At 49.1% G+C, this 13,460-nt stretch overlaps 9 protein-coding genes across 9 annotated transcripts; 4 read left to right on the forward strand and 5 right to left on the reverse strand.

Annotated features, from left to right (window-relative positions):
* Positions 1–436: 436 nt before the first annotated feature.
* Positions 437–730, reverse strand: N7525_002326 (uncharacterized protein; the record flags this gene model as incomplete). The annotated part of the gene is made up of 1 exon (XM_061212269.1): positions 437–730. The coding sequence occupies one exon, from the start codon at positions 728–730 to the stop codon at positions 437–439; it is 294 nt and encodes a 97-aa protein (XP_061071495.1).
* Positions 731–1,609: 879 nt separating this feature from the next.
* Positions 1,610–2,122, reverse strand: N7525_002327 (uncharacterized protein; the record flags this gene model as incomplete). Its single annotated transcript, XM_061212270.1, has 3 exons — positions 1,610–1,756; positions 1,815–1,830; positions 2,019–2,122. The coding sequence occupies 3 exons, from the start codon at positions 2,120–2,122 to the stop codon at positions 1,610–1,612; spliced, it is 267 nt and encodes an 88-aa protein (XP_061071496.1).
* A 374-nt stretch (positions 2,123–2,496) lies between these two features.
* N7525_002328 (uncharacterized protein) lies at positions 2,497–2,688 on the forward strand (the record flags this gene model as incomplete). The annotated part of the gene is made up of 1 exon (XM_061212271.1): positions 2,497–2,688. One exon carries the CDS (start codon positions 2,497–2,499, stop codon positions 2,686–2,688), a length of 192 nt encoding a protein of 63 aa, XP_061071497.1.
* A 695-nt stretch (positions 2,689–3,383) lies between these two features.
* On the reverse strand, positions 3,384–4,289 carry N7525_002329 (enoyl-CoA hydratase/isomerase family protein; the record flags this gene model as incomplete). Its single annotated transcript, XM_002556970.2, has 2 exons — positions 3,384–3,885; positions 3,973–4,289. The coding sequence occupies 2 exons, from the start codon at positions 4,287–4,289 to the stop codon at positions 3,384–3,386; spliced, it is 819 nt and encodes a 272-aa protein (XP_002557016.2).
* A 1,252-nt stretch (positions 4,290–5,541) lies between these two features.
* On the forward strand, positions 5,542–6,017 carry N7525_002330 (EthD domain-containing protein; the record flags this gene model as incomplete). The annotated part of the gene is made up of 2 exons (XM_002556968.2): positions 5,542–5,700; positions 5,754–6,017. 2 exons carry the CDS (start codon positions 5,542–5,544, stop codon positions 6,015–6,017), a joined length of 423 nt encoding a protein of 140 aa, XP_002557014.2.
* A 653-nt stretch (positions 6,018–6,670) lies between these two features.
* On the forward strand, positions 6,671–7,851 carry N7525_002331 (zinc-dependent alcohol dehydrogenase; the record flags this gene model as incomplete). The annotated part of the gene is made up of 3 exons (XM_002556967.1): positions 6,671–6,816; positions 6,878–7,605; positions 7,667–7,851. 3 exons carry the CDS (start codon positions 6,671–6,673, stop codon positions 7,849–7,851), a joined length of 1,059 nt encoding a protein of 352 aa, XP_002557013.1.
* Positions 7,852–8,598: 747 nt separating this feature from the next.
* N7525_002332 (NAD-dependent epimerase/dehydratase) lies at positions 8,599–9,876 on the reverse strand (the record flags this gene model as incomplete). Its single annotated transcript, XM_061212272.1, has 5 exons — positions 8,599–8,918; positions 8,971–9,070; positions 9,129–9,301; positions 9,360–9,540; positions 9,610–9,876. 5 exons carry the CDS (start codon positions 9,874–9,876, stop codon positions 8,599–8,601), a joined length of 1,041 nt encoding a protein of 346 aa, XP_061071498.1.
* Positions 9,877–10,526: 650 nt separating this feature from the next.
* Positions 10,527–11,165, forward strand: N7525_002333 (uncharacterized protein; the record flags this gene model as incomplete). Its single annotated transcript, XM_002556966.1, has 1 exon — positions 10,527–11,165. One exon carries the CDS (start codon positions 10,527–10,529, stop codon positions 11,163–11,165), a length of 639 nt encoding a protein of 212 aa, XP_002557012.1.
* Positions 11,166–11,405: 240 nt separating this feature from the next.
* N7525_002334 (transcription initiation factor TFIID subunit 7 family protein) lies at positions 11,406–12,845 on the reverse strand (the record flags this gene model as incomplete). Its single annotated transcript, XM_002556965.2, has 1 exon — positions 11,406–12,845. The coding sequence occupies one exon, from the start codon at positions 12,843–12,845 to the stop codon at positions 11,406–11,408; it is 1,440 nt and encodes a 479-aa protein (XP_002557011.2).
* Positions 12,846–13,460: the final 615 nt, after the last annotated feature.

Below are 13,460 nucleotides of genomic sequence, written 5' to 3' on the forward strand. Positions count from 1 at the left end.
TCAGGTCTTTCATGTACCAGGCCACCTCCTCTATATTGACATATTTTACATTAGCACAAAGCTTCCGACTCACACAATGGCTATACGCCAATAAGTAGGTCATGGATCTTACCCAGTATCTGATGCAGGCTACCCTGCTCGCTTGCATTCAGTTCTCCCACTACAAGGAGAGCTCCCGATGCCCGTCATTATCTTTATGCCCAGGCTTTGTTTTTGGGCTGTTTGTGTATGGACGGCCATGGATGCGCTTTGATGCTGGTCTCAGCGTCGGCCATGGGGCCCAACTAATGATTCGGTCAAGGTCGTATAAAAGGCCTTTGCCTGTAGATTGCGGAGATTCGGCGCTGGAATAGTCGAAAGAAATGGTATCTACAAGACGGGAAGCAGTTAGAAAATCTTCCCTCAAGGACACTTAAATCGGGCCGAATTAATGCTTTCAAAAGCTCGGGAAGATCTCACGGCACCGCTGCTCGACCCAAAATTGCATATCAAGGCCAACCATAGACTTCTCGTCAATAATGAGGTACCAGACCCTGAGGAACATCTCAAGAAGGGCCTTGAAGGTGTCACTAGTGAAGGCAACACCCTCTTCGGTGATTGAGCTGTCGGATGTTTCAGTGATCGAAGGAGAGAAACCGGTGGCCTTCACCGCAATGGGTAGGTAGTATTGAAGTGGAAGAGGCAGCGCTATGCTTGGGGCTTGGTCACGGGGACTCACCCCTGAATGCATCGCCTTCGCTTTGATGGAGGCTCTATTTCGATTCAAAGAGAAGAACAAAGTTCCCTAAAAGAAGTAAGAGCGATGAAGGAGGAATGAAGAAACCTTTGAAGTGCCTAGGTGTTGTTATAGTTATATATAGATTGATTGTGGATTATAAAGTCTCTGTAAGAAGAAAATACCGGATATAAAAGAATTCTTCTCCTTTGATACACACAACGTACATTATCTCAGTGGCTCTTTAACGCACCCGTCAACCTACTACCTACACGGACATCTTGTTCACCATTCAACGAAGCTACCCACTCATTTATCATTGAAGAATCAGAGCTGAGAACATGGTGTGGGACATCCTCATTCAAAAAGTCGAAATTGAGGGGCAAAAGAAATGCCCAGTGGACCTCACAAGACAGCCATCAGTGCTTGAAACTATGTCTTCGACAGTTGGAGAGGATGGGAAATTTCCGCTTGATTCGACAGGCGGAATGCCCGTTAGAGGTAGTCTCCGTCTTCATCTACCCACAGCTTCACCTACCGAGTCCTAAAGGTACCTAAACTTTCTACTTGCTATCACGGCTTTTCGAGCATCTCTAACTTTACTTTAACTTCACTTTAACTTCACTTAGTCCTAGCACTCAGTTGGCTTATCCATCACATATCGCTACCCAGAAAGCGACCTGAAGAAGCGCTAATCAAACCGCACCTCAAATTATCAAAGAACGCCTCTCCCCTCGAAAAGGGCCTATCTATAACTCAAAGTTCTGCGATCTATCGTACCACTTCGTCGACAAGCTCGGCTTATGGAATGGGTTCGAACCCGATATACGCCGGGCTTTTGACCGTCGACGTTGGAGGAACACAGCTGTCCCATATGTGCAGAATACAGAGCATTTACATGTCGGCGACGAACACAGAGTCCAAGAGCGCTTCCAAGAGAGAGTCGGAGAGATCATTACCCGTGTCGCCCATCGCAAACGCCGTCGTTTCAATCCTCCATGTCGGTCTCCCTCTACCGTCCCGAGCATCGCCTCTGTCGATCTAGCTAACGAAAGCACTCAGGAGTTCAAAAGTCAAGCGGAATCTCGAATTAACGTACACGAGTCTTGCGATCGCTGAAACGAGCAGTGTCTTAGTAAGACGTTAAATACAGCATCAAACTGCCTCCCGGAAAGGGATTGAGATCAATCCGCCGACGACATCATCATTGCCGGTGAGATACAAGACGGCCAACACTCGTTGTAGAAGTGGCTTGGTCAGACACGCGGAGTAAGCTGGAGAACGTTATGGAAACCTGGCTTACCGAATGCTATAGAAAGTTGAAGGCTGCAGAAATGGGAGAGGAGAATTGAAAGTCAAACCAAGAAGCTCGCTTGCCAGTTGCTTGGCTACAGCGACGATCGCCATTGGGCACTGATGGTCGTCGATGATCGCCGAAGTGATATATATACACAGAATCCAGGGCACACTTTGAAGACGATCACGGATTCGACCAAAGCGAAACGGGGAGAGCGCTGCCGCGCATCCCCACCTCTATCCAAAATTCGGAAATCCGGAAATCGTCCTCCCCCGGTTCGTCTTCGGATGGTTCATCAGTATATTCCTCTCAACTCTGTTACGGTCAAAATGAGTTATCCCATGAAGAGGATCGAACCAATCCTCAACATGGTCGGACAGTCGAAATGGAAAGTGTTCTTCAAAGCTGACGCGGCCAACGGGTATTGGTTGCTAAGCTTGTTATTGGAACCATTTGTCGCAAGCCAAACGTTGGAATTGGCAGCATGCGATCTCCAGATGAAATCACGGAGCAAATGGTTCTGAAGACTAGCGATGGACGCAACGCCGTCCAGTACGTGTTCAAAGGGGACGATGCAGACACTTTATTGGAGGAGTCCAGCAGCGTAACTGTGTTCCCTTTGATATCACGACATTTCGAGGCCTGGCTTAAGCGCATCACCAGGTTGCACCGATAGCCACTTCAACTACCTGATTCGAGCGTATTACAAAGTTAATATCTCGATACTTTAGGAGATCCTCGATAACCGCGGGGCCCTTCTAGGTATACTAGATAATTCTAGTAGTCCGTACGCTACCTTCTATAACCCCCAGCCTCGCCGTAAAGAGTGTGGTATATTGTATACTATAAATACCACCAGATACAAGCCGCGAAGCCAAGCAAAATGACAGGCACTAAAAAGCCCCCGACAATGCACCGAGGCTTTCGAGCATGGTATGACCGGGATCTCTTTGTAACCATACAAAGAAACAAATCCAGAGACAGAAAGGGCGGGGAGCAAAGGTTCGTTATTGCGATAGGATTGCGAAGGCCGTTTGGCGCCGAATGCCCCATGGGTTAAACTGCCCTAGGAGCTTCGGACCCGTCTGCCCCTGTTTTATTTGAGCTATGAATAACTACAACATGGAAGATGTCAAATAAGATTGAATGTTTGTTTCTTAAGGCCTTGTTAGTACATAGTTTAGAGCGTTGCTTGTCGCCCACACAAAAACAAGTAGCCATATTACATGTTGACTGATTAGTCTTCTCTAATTCAGATACATGGAACGACACGATAGAGCCGAGTCGTTGGTCTAAATGGTTAAACCAAGGATAGGTATATGTACACACTCCAGTATAATATCAACAAAACAATCCAAGAACGATTAACACTCAAAGCTTCGCTTTCCCACCCTTCTCGAACCGTTGTACAGCCTCCAACCCTCTTTCCCGGACGGCCTCGTTCTTATCTTCAACCTTTTCCCGCCACTCCAAGTTTCCAGCATGATCGTCCAAGCCATTTAAGACTCGAGAATACATTTCCTCTTTCATGGTACCGTAGATACCTGTGGCGGCCTTAGTCTGAAGCTTGCGCGTCTGGATCAGCGCAAGCGCTTCCTCAGCTCCACCAACAGCATCAACAATACCAGCCTGGAGCGCATTGCGTCCACCAAAGCGATGAGCTTCAAGAACAACACTTCGGAAAGTGACTGGCGTCAGCTTCTCGCGGAAGATGGACATCATGGGCGTCTGAAGCGGGACGCCGAATTCCAGCTCGTTGATACAGACAAAACCACGATCTGGGTTCATGATTCGGTAGTCATGGTACATGGCCAACATGAAGCCGCCAGCAAAAGCGTGTCCATTGAGTAAACACACTGTTGGCATGGGGTATCTAGACTGTCTATTAGTATTTCTTTTCTTTCTCGATGGAAATTATGCATAATTGGAGTATATCTTCGAGCATGTGAAACAAACGTACGTCAACAATCGTCGGAACAAGCGCCACAGCCAGTTCTCGAGGAACCCTTCGGTTTGCCCGACAATATCCAGATCAAGTCCATTGCTGTAGAACTTGGCAATTCCACTAGTTGTAACTACAACGCCCTTCGGGTAGCGGTGCTCCACAATATCCAGTGCGAGCAGTAGAGCATCAATAAAAGTGGGTGTTAGCCGGTTGTCCGGGGGTGAACTAAAGGTAAGCACGTAGATAGTCTCGTGCTCCTTCGCTGTGCTAGGGTTTGTGCAGACGATCGAGCCTCCGGTAGAGCTGATCGGTACGGTGAATAGGGTCGTCATAATGGAGTGTTTGCGGTAAGAGGGTGGTTGAGGAAAGACGATATCTTCAAATATGATCTCGGCTCTCCCTCGGGACTTCAATACTAATCAGACCTCGGCCTCATCACATGCGATGATGTCATCACGTGACGCCCGACGCCATGGCTTAAAGACGCGTTGATGGTCATATTTGATTGTTTAGAGTGTCTGTCGATTTATGCTCATTTTAATACAGGAACGCATAAATGATAAATGTTATGCTGGCTCAAATAGAAACTCTCCAAGCTCTTGATACGCATTCTCCACATTGTCGTTGATGATCTTATCGTTGCTCTGAGCGTCGGCATATTCAAGTTCGACTTTAGCCCGGGCAAGCCTTGTTTGAATATCCTCTTCACACTGAGACGCGCCTCAAGAGCCTCAAAGCTCGGTGGTTTGATAAAACGTACCGCGCATCTATGTCGCTTTGATCTGTTTAACACCCTGTATCTCAACATCAAGCACCACAACTAGTCCTTTGCTAGCCTGCTCATTAATAGTTTGTTTGTCGTGCCGTAGTATTTTCCACCAAAACATGGGTGTTCCACGAAACCACCTTGCTCGAGAAGAGAGGAAAACTGGGAGGGGGAGACGAAGAAGTAATTCACACCATTGATTTCACCCGGTCGTGGCTTCGGCGTCGTATGGAATACGGTGAGGCAAAACATATCAGGATTTGCGTGTTGAGGCTTTTAGAGCAGTGTGCTTTTGCCGACACATGAAGGTCCGGAGATGACGATATGTCGGGGATCTTGAGGTGCTGCCGGGGATGTTAGTTTGGGCCCTAAGAATCGGGATTGATTGTCGAGGACGTACGAGAGAGTCTATCTTACAGGATGAAGAGTATCATAGAAATCAGTGTCACAAACTTGATGTCAGGAATGTGCTAAATAAGCATCAAGCGCTCCCGGGGCCCGCGGACAATGACCTGACCATTACATATGTAAAACTGAACAGACTCGTTCTTTGACCGTCTTCTTTATTAGTTGTCCAGCGCTGTAACTAGTTTCTCTCTAGTGCATGATAGCTACGTATTCCTGTCTAATTCTCTTGCTAGGGTTTGGCTCTGGAATATGAAATCGAGGGTGATTCCAGATAATAGGCCTCCCCTAGAGGCTCCGGATATCACCGGCAGGGAACCAAAGATTCAAAAATGAAACCCTCCAGCGCCATATTGTAAAGAAATGAACCTCCTCCAAAGTATAATATTGTTACCAACCACAAGACCAAGAAGATGTCTGAAGTCCCGGAGCGCCGGCCTATAAAATTCACAATTACGCACTACCGCCATCAACATCACTCCCATGAGGCATTCGTCAAGTGGATGGTCGAGGAGCACCTCCCTCTCGTAGTGCCCATCTTCACTAAACACAAAGTCCTTGAGTACTCGCTCGTGAGTAATTGTCGAATTGTGAGCTGCAGCCGTGGCTGACCGCTGATATATAGTTCGTCACACCTCCTTCTATGAATGACGCACTGAAACAGGAATTTGTACAGCTTCGACCCAGCTGGGATGTTGCTGACTTCGACTGTTTCATCGAGTACACACTTCCCGAAGTGGCAACAATCAAGGACATCATGTCGGACCCTGAGTGGCTGATAGCAGTCAAGAAACAGGATGACTGGATTCAGGTCTCTAAGGCTTTGGTTTCCGTGGGGTACTCTACTCCGTACGTGGTGAATGGAAAGCCGGTGAACTTGCCGAAGTGACTGGGCATAGAGCTGGAAGTGAAAGTCAGGCATAGAAGCCAACTTGCAATTGTTGAATGTCCGGTGGATTTAGAGCAGTCCGTGTTTGAAAGGGGTTAAGACAGAAATGCGAAACAGTAATACAAGAGCCTCGAGGAGTAATTGAAGGCCAGGTGGATGTGATGACTCGTTTTGCGTCGGATGGTCTAAATTGGTCACTTACATGGTTTTTGTATGCGCTTTTCACCGGATGAGTAAGAGAAAGGTTGCCAGCCCTCTGCGCTTGACGACGTAAGACTTTCACGATCCGATTATCAACCTGAAGACGATGTCAAGGACGTTATATATAATATAATCCGGTGTCCTTTTGTGTGTTCTTTTTATAGAGTCACTTAGATGTCTTTCTTTCTGGATAGTTCTTCCTTTTTCGGAGTTATAGCTAAAAGAATAACCACTCGAATAGCACGAAGTAGACGTCAACCACTTGCCGAAATCGTGACCGAAGACAATCAATTACCTCGGCAACCCGAACATCAAAATGTATCCAAACCCTTCAGCATTCGTACTTCTTATAGCAAGCGAAAAAAGCAGTAAAGTGTAATAAAACATAGGAAATATTGACCACGGATTTCCCACTCGACAAAAGTCAACGTCATCTGACACTGCCCGCATCAATGGCACACTCCACACCCAGAATACAACAAGCCGCCGTGGTACAAAACCCAGGGAAAAACGCTACAATTTCTCTTCAGAATGATATACCCGTCGCAAATCCCGGACAAAACGAAGTTCTAGTCAGGTTAACATGCACCGGTTTGTGGTAAGCGCTTACATCCGAAAATTAATCCAACCCAAAAACTAACTCGACACCCATCAAAAAGCCGCTCGGAACTCCGCGCCGTTTTAGCATGGGGCGCATATAACCCCATCATCGGCCACGAAGGAGTAGGAGTAGTAGTGAAAGCAGGACCCGAAGTCTCGGGATCCCTTGTCGGCAATCGCGTCGGCGTCAAATGGCTCTACAGTGCATGCGACAAATGCTCAGTCTGCAAAAGAGGATTCCCAAACCATTGTGCGCAGCAGCTCAATACAAGTCGTCATGTCCCGGGAACATTGCAGCAGTACGTTATCGCTGATGCGCGGTTCCTGACCTTGATCCCGGAAGGCGTGCCCGATGAAGTTGCCGCGCCATTATTGTGTGCTGGACTTACGATGGTTGGTGCTTTGTCGAGGCTTGATAATGAACTGCAGACTGGTGACTTTGTTGTTATTTCAGGGTCCGGGGGTGGGTTGGGACATATTGGTGTGCAAATTGCGGCGAGGATGAAAAACTTGAGGGTTATTGCTGTTGATAGTGGGGATGATAAGAGAGCGCTGAGTTTGGAGTCTGGTGCGGAGGTTTTCATCGATTACAAGTCTGAAGATGTGGTTGCTCGAGTACGTGAGTTCACGGGAGAGGGTGCACATGCGACTATCGTTGTGCCGGGGACGAAAGAAGCTTTGAAGATGGCACCTAACCTGGTGAGAAACATGGGTTTTGTTGTCAATGTTGGCTTGCCGCCAAATGACTTGGACATTCCTCTTTCGGCTACGCTGTGCACAGCGAGAGGTAAGATGACAGATGCTGGGGTGGTCTTCCCGATCAGAATCGTATACTAACGGAACGATAGGTCTCAGCTTTATAGGCTCGTCTGTAGGCACCGAAGATCAATTGACTGAGTTGCTGCAAGCAGCAGCAATTGGCAAGGTAGCGCCATCGATCGAAGTCTTTGATTTCTCGGCTGTGCCGACTTTGATAGAGAAACTGAGGGAGGATGGCATTACGGGGAGAGCAGTGGTCATATTACCACAGTAACCGGACATTCCCATAGTACAATTTTAAACCGGATTGTCCAGCCCAGACTTTCCTCAAAACTGCCGGATCTGCGGTAAAAGGATGGTACGAAGATGGAGAGGGAATTATTGCCAACCAATATTGCAATATTCCTTGGCGAATCCCAAGGCGACAATCAGGTCTTTCCCAACCATCAACGATACTTCACCAGCCATTAATCAATCAACAAAAGTTAAAAAAAAAAACCAGCTCCAAGCCCCGGGGTTATAGGAGACCACGCGCAGCAATCATCGAAGCCCTCGAAAATGGCGAAATTGCAAAGGGCCTACACGTCGCGGATCCACTGTTTACCGCACGAAAATGCGTTTTCAAGAACGCGAAGATATGTCTTCAAAGCCTAGATCAGGTCGTCCTTCTAAGTGAGTGACTAGACTACACGTTACGTTGCACGGCTGGCGAGGAAGGACGATCGACCCAGCTGGGCTGCTATTGCTGCTGCCGTCGATGACGGCGGACTCTCCAGGTCCACAGTGAGGCGCGTTGCACGCGTTCAACATGCCAAAAAGAAGTCCCAGGTCTAAGACCAAGGTTTAACACTTTCCAGGCCGAAGAAATCCGACGAGAAGGCAACACTTCGCGCAAAGGGCTTGGAAACTGTACAATGAGAGATTGGAACCTGATTTGGACGATTGCTCGTCTCAGGGAACTTCAAAAACAAAGGCGTATGTACTTTCGAAATTAAGGGAGTCTGTTAGATAAAGATGAGAGCTACAACGAACACCGCATTCGAGACAAATCAAGTCCCTGGGCGATGCTATCCTCCAAGGAAGTCCACCCTTCTCGCCCGCAGAATTCTCGCAGGAGCCTTTCTGCTTCCTTGGCGGGGATGACTTCACTCAGATCACGTCCCTCATCAATGGGAGGGTCTGGAATCAATTTGCTATCAGGCTGGAGCTTTCGAACGACTGAGACTATATCAGTGAGGTTCACAGGAGCAGCAAAGCCGAAGAGTCGACGAGAGAATGTGTTTGGATCGAGAAGGGCCGCTGCGTGGAGACGCGCAATATCGACGACATCGGAGAAGTATTCTGTTTTTGTACATCAGTTGTGATCAAACACCAATCTAAGGCGTCCACCTACGCGGCACAAATGACTCGAAAATGCGCGTATCCCCCTTGGCTAGGGCAGAGACCCAGCCCATTGTCGATCCGTGGATCTCTTCGTGTAGGATTCTCCCGAGCTATTTAAAGTCATTATCTGTTTGGATGGTCTGCCACACGAGCATAGAAGGAACTCACGGTAAATTCCGGCAACACGGTGTTGAATTGGAAGTCTGGCTTGTTCTTTTCCATCCATCTCCATGCTGCCTTCTCTCCCTCGGTCTTGGAAGCAGCATAACCGAAGAAACCCTTCAGATGCTCTGGGGCATCTGGATCATAGGCTTGCTTGATAGCCTCGTCATTCCAGGAATCTAGATCTGTCATCAGCCAACGTCCTTCCATTTCCTTCTCTATGAAGTGGTCTCTCACCCTCATGAACAACAATACCCTCCTTATTAGGCTCCGGAAACAACGCCGTGATTGCGGAAGAGGTCATGACAACCCGCTGTATATCACAATGTCTCGACGCAGCCTCCAGCAAATTGTTAATAGCTCTCACCACCCACGGCACAACCTCTTCCGGGTTCGAGCTGAAGCTGACATCCGATGCCTATACATCCCAACATCTCGTTAGCACATACTCTCGTCCTCGAACCTATTTCCATTGCTGAAAACATACCACATGCGCCACCCCGGATATACCATCCATCACATCAACCAGAGTATCCACATTCTCAAAGTTAGCCAGAATAACAGACTCGTATGAGTCGTTCCCGAACCTCTCCCGGAACATCTCATCGAGCCATGGTTTCGGGGCGCGGACAGTCCCGCGAACCTTGAAGCCTAGTTCGAGCAGACTGTGGACAACATTACTCCCAATGAAGCCGTTCGCGCCAGTCACCAGGATCCGCGAGCCGCGAGGCAGACAGTAGAGTTGTTTAGCCATGGAGGATATACCAGGGGGTTCTCAGCTCCTGTGTGAAAAACAGGGAGAGGAGCATCGCGAGTAAGCGAGTGGGGAGACTGTGGAGTCGGATAAAGTTCCCCTAATTGCTCCCTACGGTGTCGAAAGTCTACGGGTGGGTTAGGGGGTTGGGTGACAGAGTCCCGGGACCTGGTGATTAGTATGATTAGTTGAATTACAGTTCGAGTTAGTCCATAATCAGTAGGTGGTGACGGGGATAGGCGGGATATGAGGATATTGTGTTGCCGAGGGTTTGGGAGACCCGACAGTCTGGGTCGAAACGACGATCTGTGCGGAACAAGGTGAAAGGCCCGAGGACAGGGAAAGTGGACATATCGGTAGCCTTGATGGGTCGCATTTATTGATTGGATGCCCAGTACGAGAGTACAACAATACGAGTACATAAATAATTGTCCTGGAGGATTTATCTCATAAATTACTCGGACTAAAAGGGCAATTGCACGAAGTAGGCCAAAAGTACCAATGGCATTGTTTTACATCCACTCTCCTCTCATTGGTTCAGTACCATGACGTCACAGGTGGATACGCAGCTGTCACTTTCTTCAACCGTTTACTCTCCAGACACCTTGATCATATTCTCGCCTATTGTAATCCACATCACTTCAATCACCATGCAGACCTCGGGAACCCAAGACCAACCCGCTCAACCCCCAAAACAAGCAGCCTACGCCCAGGGCTCGAACCCCGTCTCACAGACGCCACAAGAGCAACGAGCACCACAAGAGCAAAGAGCAACTACCGAATCTGGCCGACATCGCGGCGATACAATCGGGGCAATTAAACGCACAGCGGAATCTCGTCCTTCAAGAGACGACGAACGAGCTCGTCTAAGAGCAGAACACCAGCGGCACGAACAAGAACTGCAAAATGCACCCGACGTCGATCTAGAATATGGCGTCGAGCAGCAGCCTGCTGAGGGGTATATTGCGGATACGGTTCAGCGTAAGGGGATGGGGATGCAGCGCGCGCAGGCTGGTGCCCATGCTGGTCCTGTTGGGAGTGCCGGTGGGCCTGGTCATCCCGGTTTCGGGGAAGCGGATGACCTAGCAGCGAATATGGGATCAAAGAGGGTTGAGCATGACCGGATTCTTGGTGATAGGGTCGGGAGGAGTCCCACTGAGCCACAGGGGGAGGGGGATGTTGCTGAGAGGGAGGCTGTTCGACGACGTAAGTTGGAGCGGGATGAGAAGTTGGATGTGCAGGGGGCCGTTAAACAGGCTACTGGTGACCCCGTGGTGGGTAATAGGTAATACAAGTGTATCTCGGTGATGGATCTGGATTTGATCTTGGGATGCTGTCGGAAGAAGGGTGATTTATGGTTCTTGGGAGGTCTGAACATAACTTTCATTAAGTATTTGGAGCTAGCTAAATGCTGCTTGTATCAACACGAGACCGGACTTGAACTCGGTCGGACAAACTGGGTATGATTATTGAAATGGTAACGCCGAAAACCCCCCATATTGAACATAGGATGCGAAGAGGATGGGGGATCAGATATCGTCCCCAGCTGGCATACCCATAGAGACCTTCTTCAGTTGCAGGTCCTTCTTCAGTTCCTGGATACGTCGGCCCATCTTGCTGCGCAGAATGTGATTCTGCACCTTCTCCCACTGTGCGGTTTCAGTGCGGATGAGCGCTTCCAGCTCGGCGACTTCCTCGCGCTGTTGCTGGAGCTGTTGTTGCTGCTCGATTTGATCGTCATCTAACTCATCTTCTTCCTCCTCCTCGTCGGAGATATTGCTCTCATCGGCAGAGGTGTCGCCGCGTTCGGTCGGTCCTCCAGCTGGTGTGAAAGGATGCATGGACGGAGTGTCTGCCTGCTCTGGTCCTGCTCCCGGTCCTTCATCATCCCCGGCAGCCAGTGCGGCTTCCATCTCGGCGGCAAGTGCGTCTTCGAAGTCGTCCATCATCTCTTCTTCTGCTTCACCGTATGCATCTTGTTCATCGTCGTATTCTTCCGCGTAGTCTCCCGATTCCACCAAGCCCTCGACGCGATTCAGGGATGTGCTATCCACCAACTCGAACTTGGGAGGGAAAATCGAATGTTCGTCCTGAGCCATGAGCTCTTCCACGGCCTTTTCAACTTGTTCAATTGTCCGCGTGCTAACACGGTTGCGGAATCGCCGCTTACGAACCCAGCGGAGGGGTGGCGCGAGACCGTGTGCGTATTGAAGTGTCTTTTCATCCAGTACGTCAACGCCCGGGGGCAGTGGGTATTCCATCGCTTCTTGGTCACTGTTGACGCGTCCCAGCACCAACAGCATTTGACAGATATCTGCTGACTTGTACCAACCTCGTCGGTCCCAACTTTTCATGCCCTCGACGATGCAGGGTAGATCCACTAGGGCTGCCGCATATAGGCGGCCCCGAACATTCAAGATGGAGCGCCGGCCCTCACGTGTGAGGGCTTTGATCCCAACATCATTCCTGAAGGTCCTTTCGGTGATTGCCTTTCTCACGATCTCGCAATCCTCCCCTGGGAGCATTCGTAGGATAAATTGTTCTTCGATGGCTGGATCGTTCTCGGTGTCTGAGGCTTCGGAGTCATAACCAACGCCCACTGGTCGGTTGGGGACGATTCCCTTGTTTTTGATTCGGATTGACTGCAAGGCAGGCTTCTTGGATGGGAGCAGCTTTATTCGCTTGGGGACTTGCTGGCTGGTTTCGGGTTCGGGTTCGGGCTCGAGCTCGGGCGCAACACTTTCGGCCGGTCGCTTCTTTGTCGATTTCTTCTTCTTTGGTTTCTCTTCATTGGACTCGGTTTGTGACTTTCTTGCAATCTTAAGCGTGATCTTGCGTGGTGGTTGAGGAGTTTCGGCCGGGGGCGCAGGTGCAGGCATGGGCACAGGCGCGGGCGTGGGCGCAGGCGCAGGCGCAGGTTCTTCCGCTGGAGGGTCTGGCCTCCTTGAGAATTTGATTTTTAAAGGCATGTCGATACGATGAGTAGGTAATAGGTGGAAGGAACGTGAGAGATAAGAAACGAGGATGTATGGTGGAGGTGAGCTTGCGGGACGCGGCAAGACCAGGTGATCTGCGACCAAGCTGCCTGACTTTTTAATGTTGATGCCTGAATTATGCGGTTCTTGACCAGGATACGGAGATCATAGGACTTTATACAGTAAGAATGGCTTTAACATCTATAAATGGATGAATGTAGAAATTCGTGTAGTAGGAATAGGTTTATCTTCTTAGGTGCCTGTTTTGAAACTATACATAGTCGTCTTATGGCTTGTCTGGAATGCTCAGTCAACCAGTCTACCTTTCCCAGTGCTCTCGGATTCTCCGCTTTGGGATTCCCCAGCATTGCACCTTTGCGAAGGTCTCTAGCGACATAGAGTCGGGATGCCCATTTTGCATGGTCGCTGCATTAACGTGCCTGACATAGTTATGTCTTGTTCTAGTCTATAGTACCCGCGGAAATAACTGGCGAACTTAGTGAGCAAAGTTCTTCGGTAAAGATTGTAAAGTTCTGGAACGGAGATGAAGATTTGTATACATGCAGTGGCTTGATTTTTACCTAGTTTCAGACTTCACCGGGTGTGTAA

Source organism: Penicillium rubens, assembly GCF_028828025.1.
Source record: "Penicillium rubens strain IBT 27055 chromosome Unknown utg000001l_segment0_segment0, whole genome shotgun sequence".
NCBI lineage: Eukaryota > Fungi > Ascomycota > Eurotiomycetes > Eurotiales > Aspergillaceae > Penicillium > Penicillium rubens.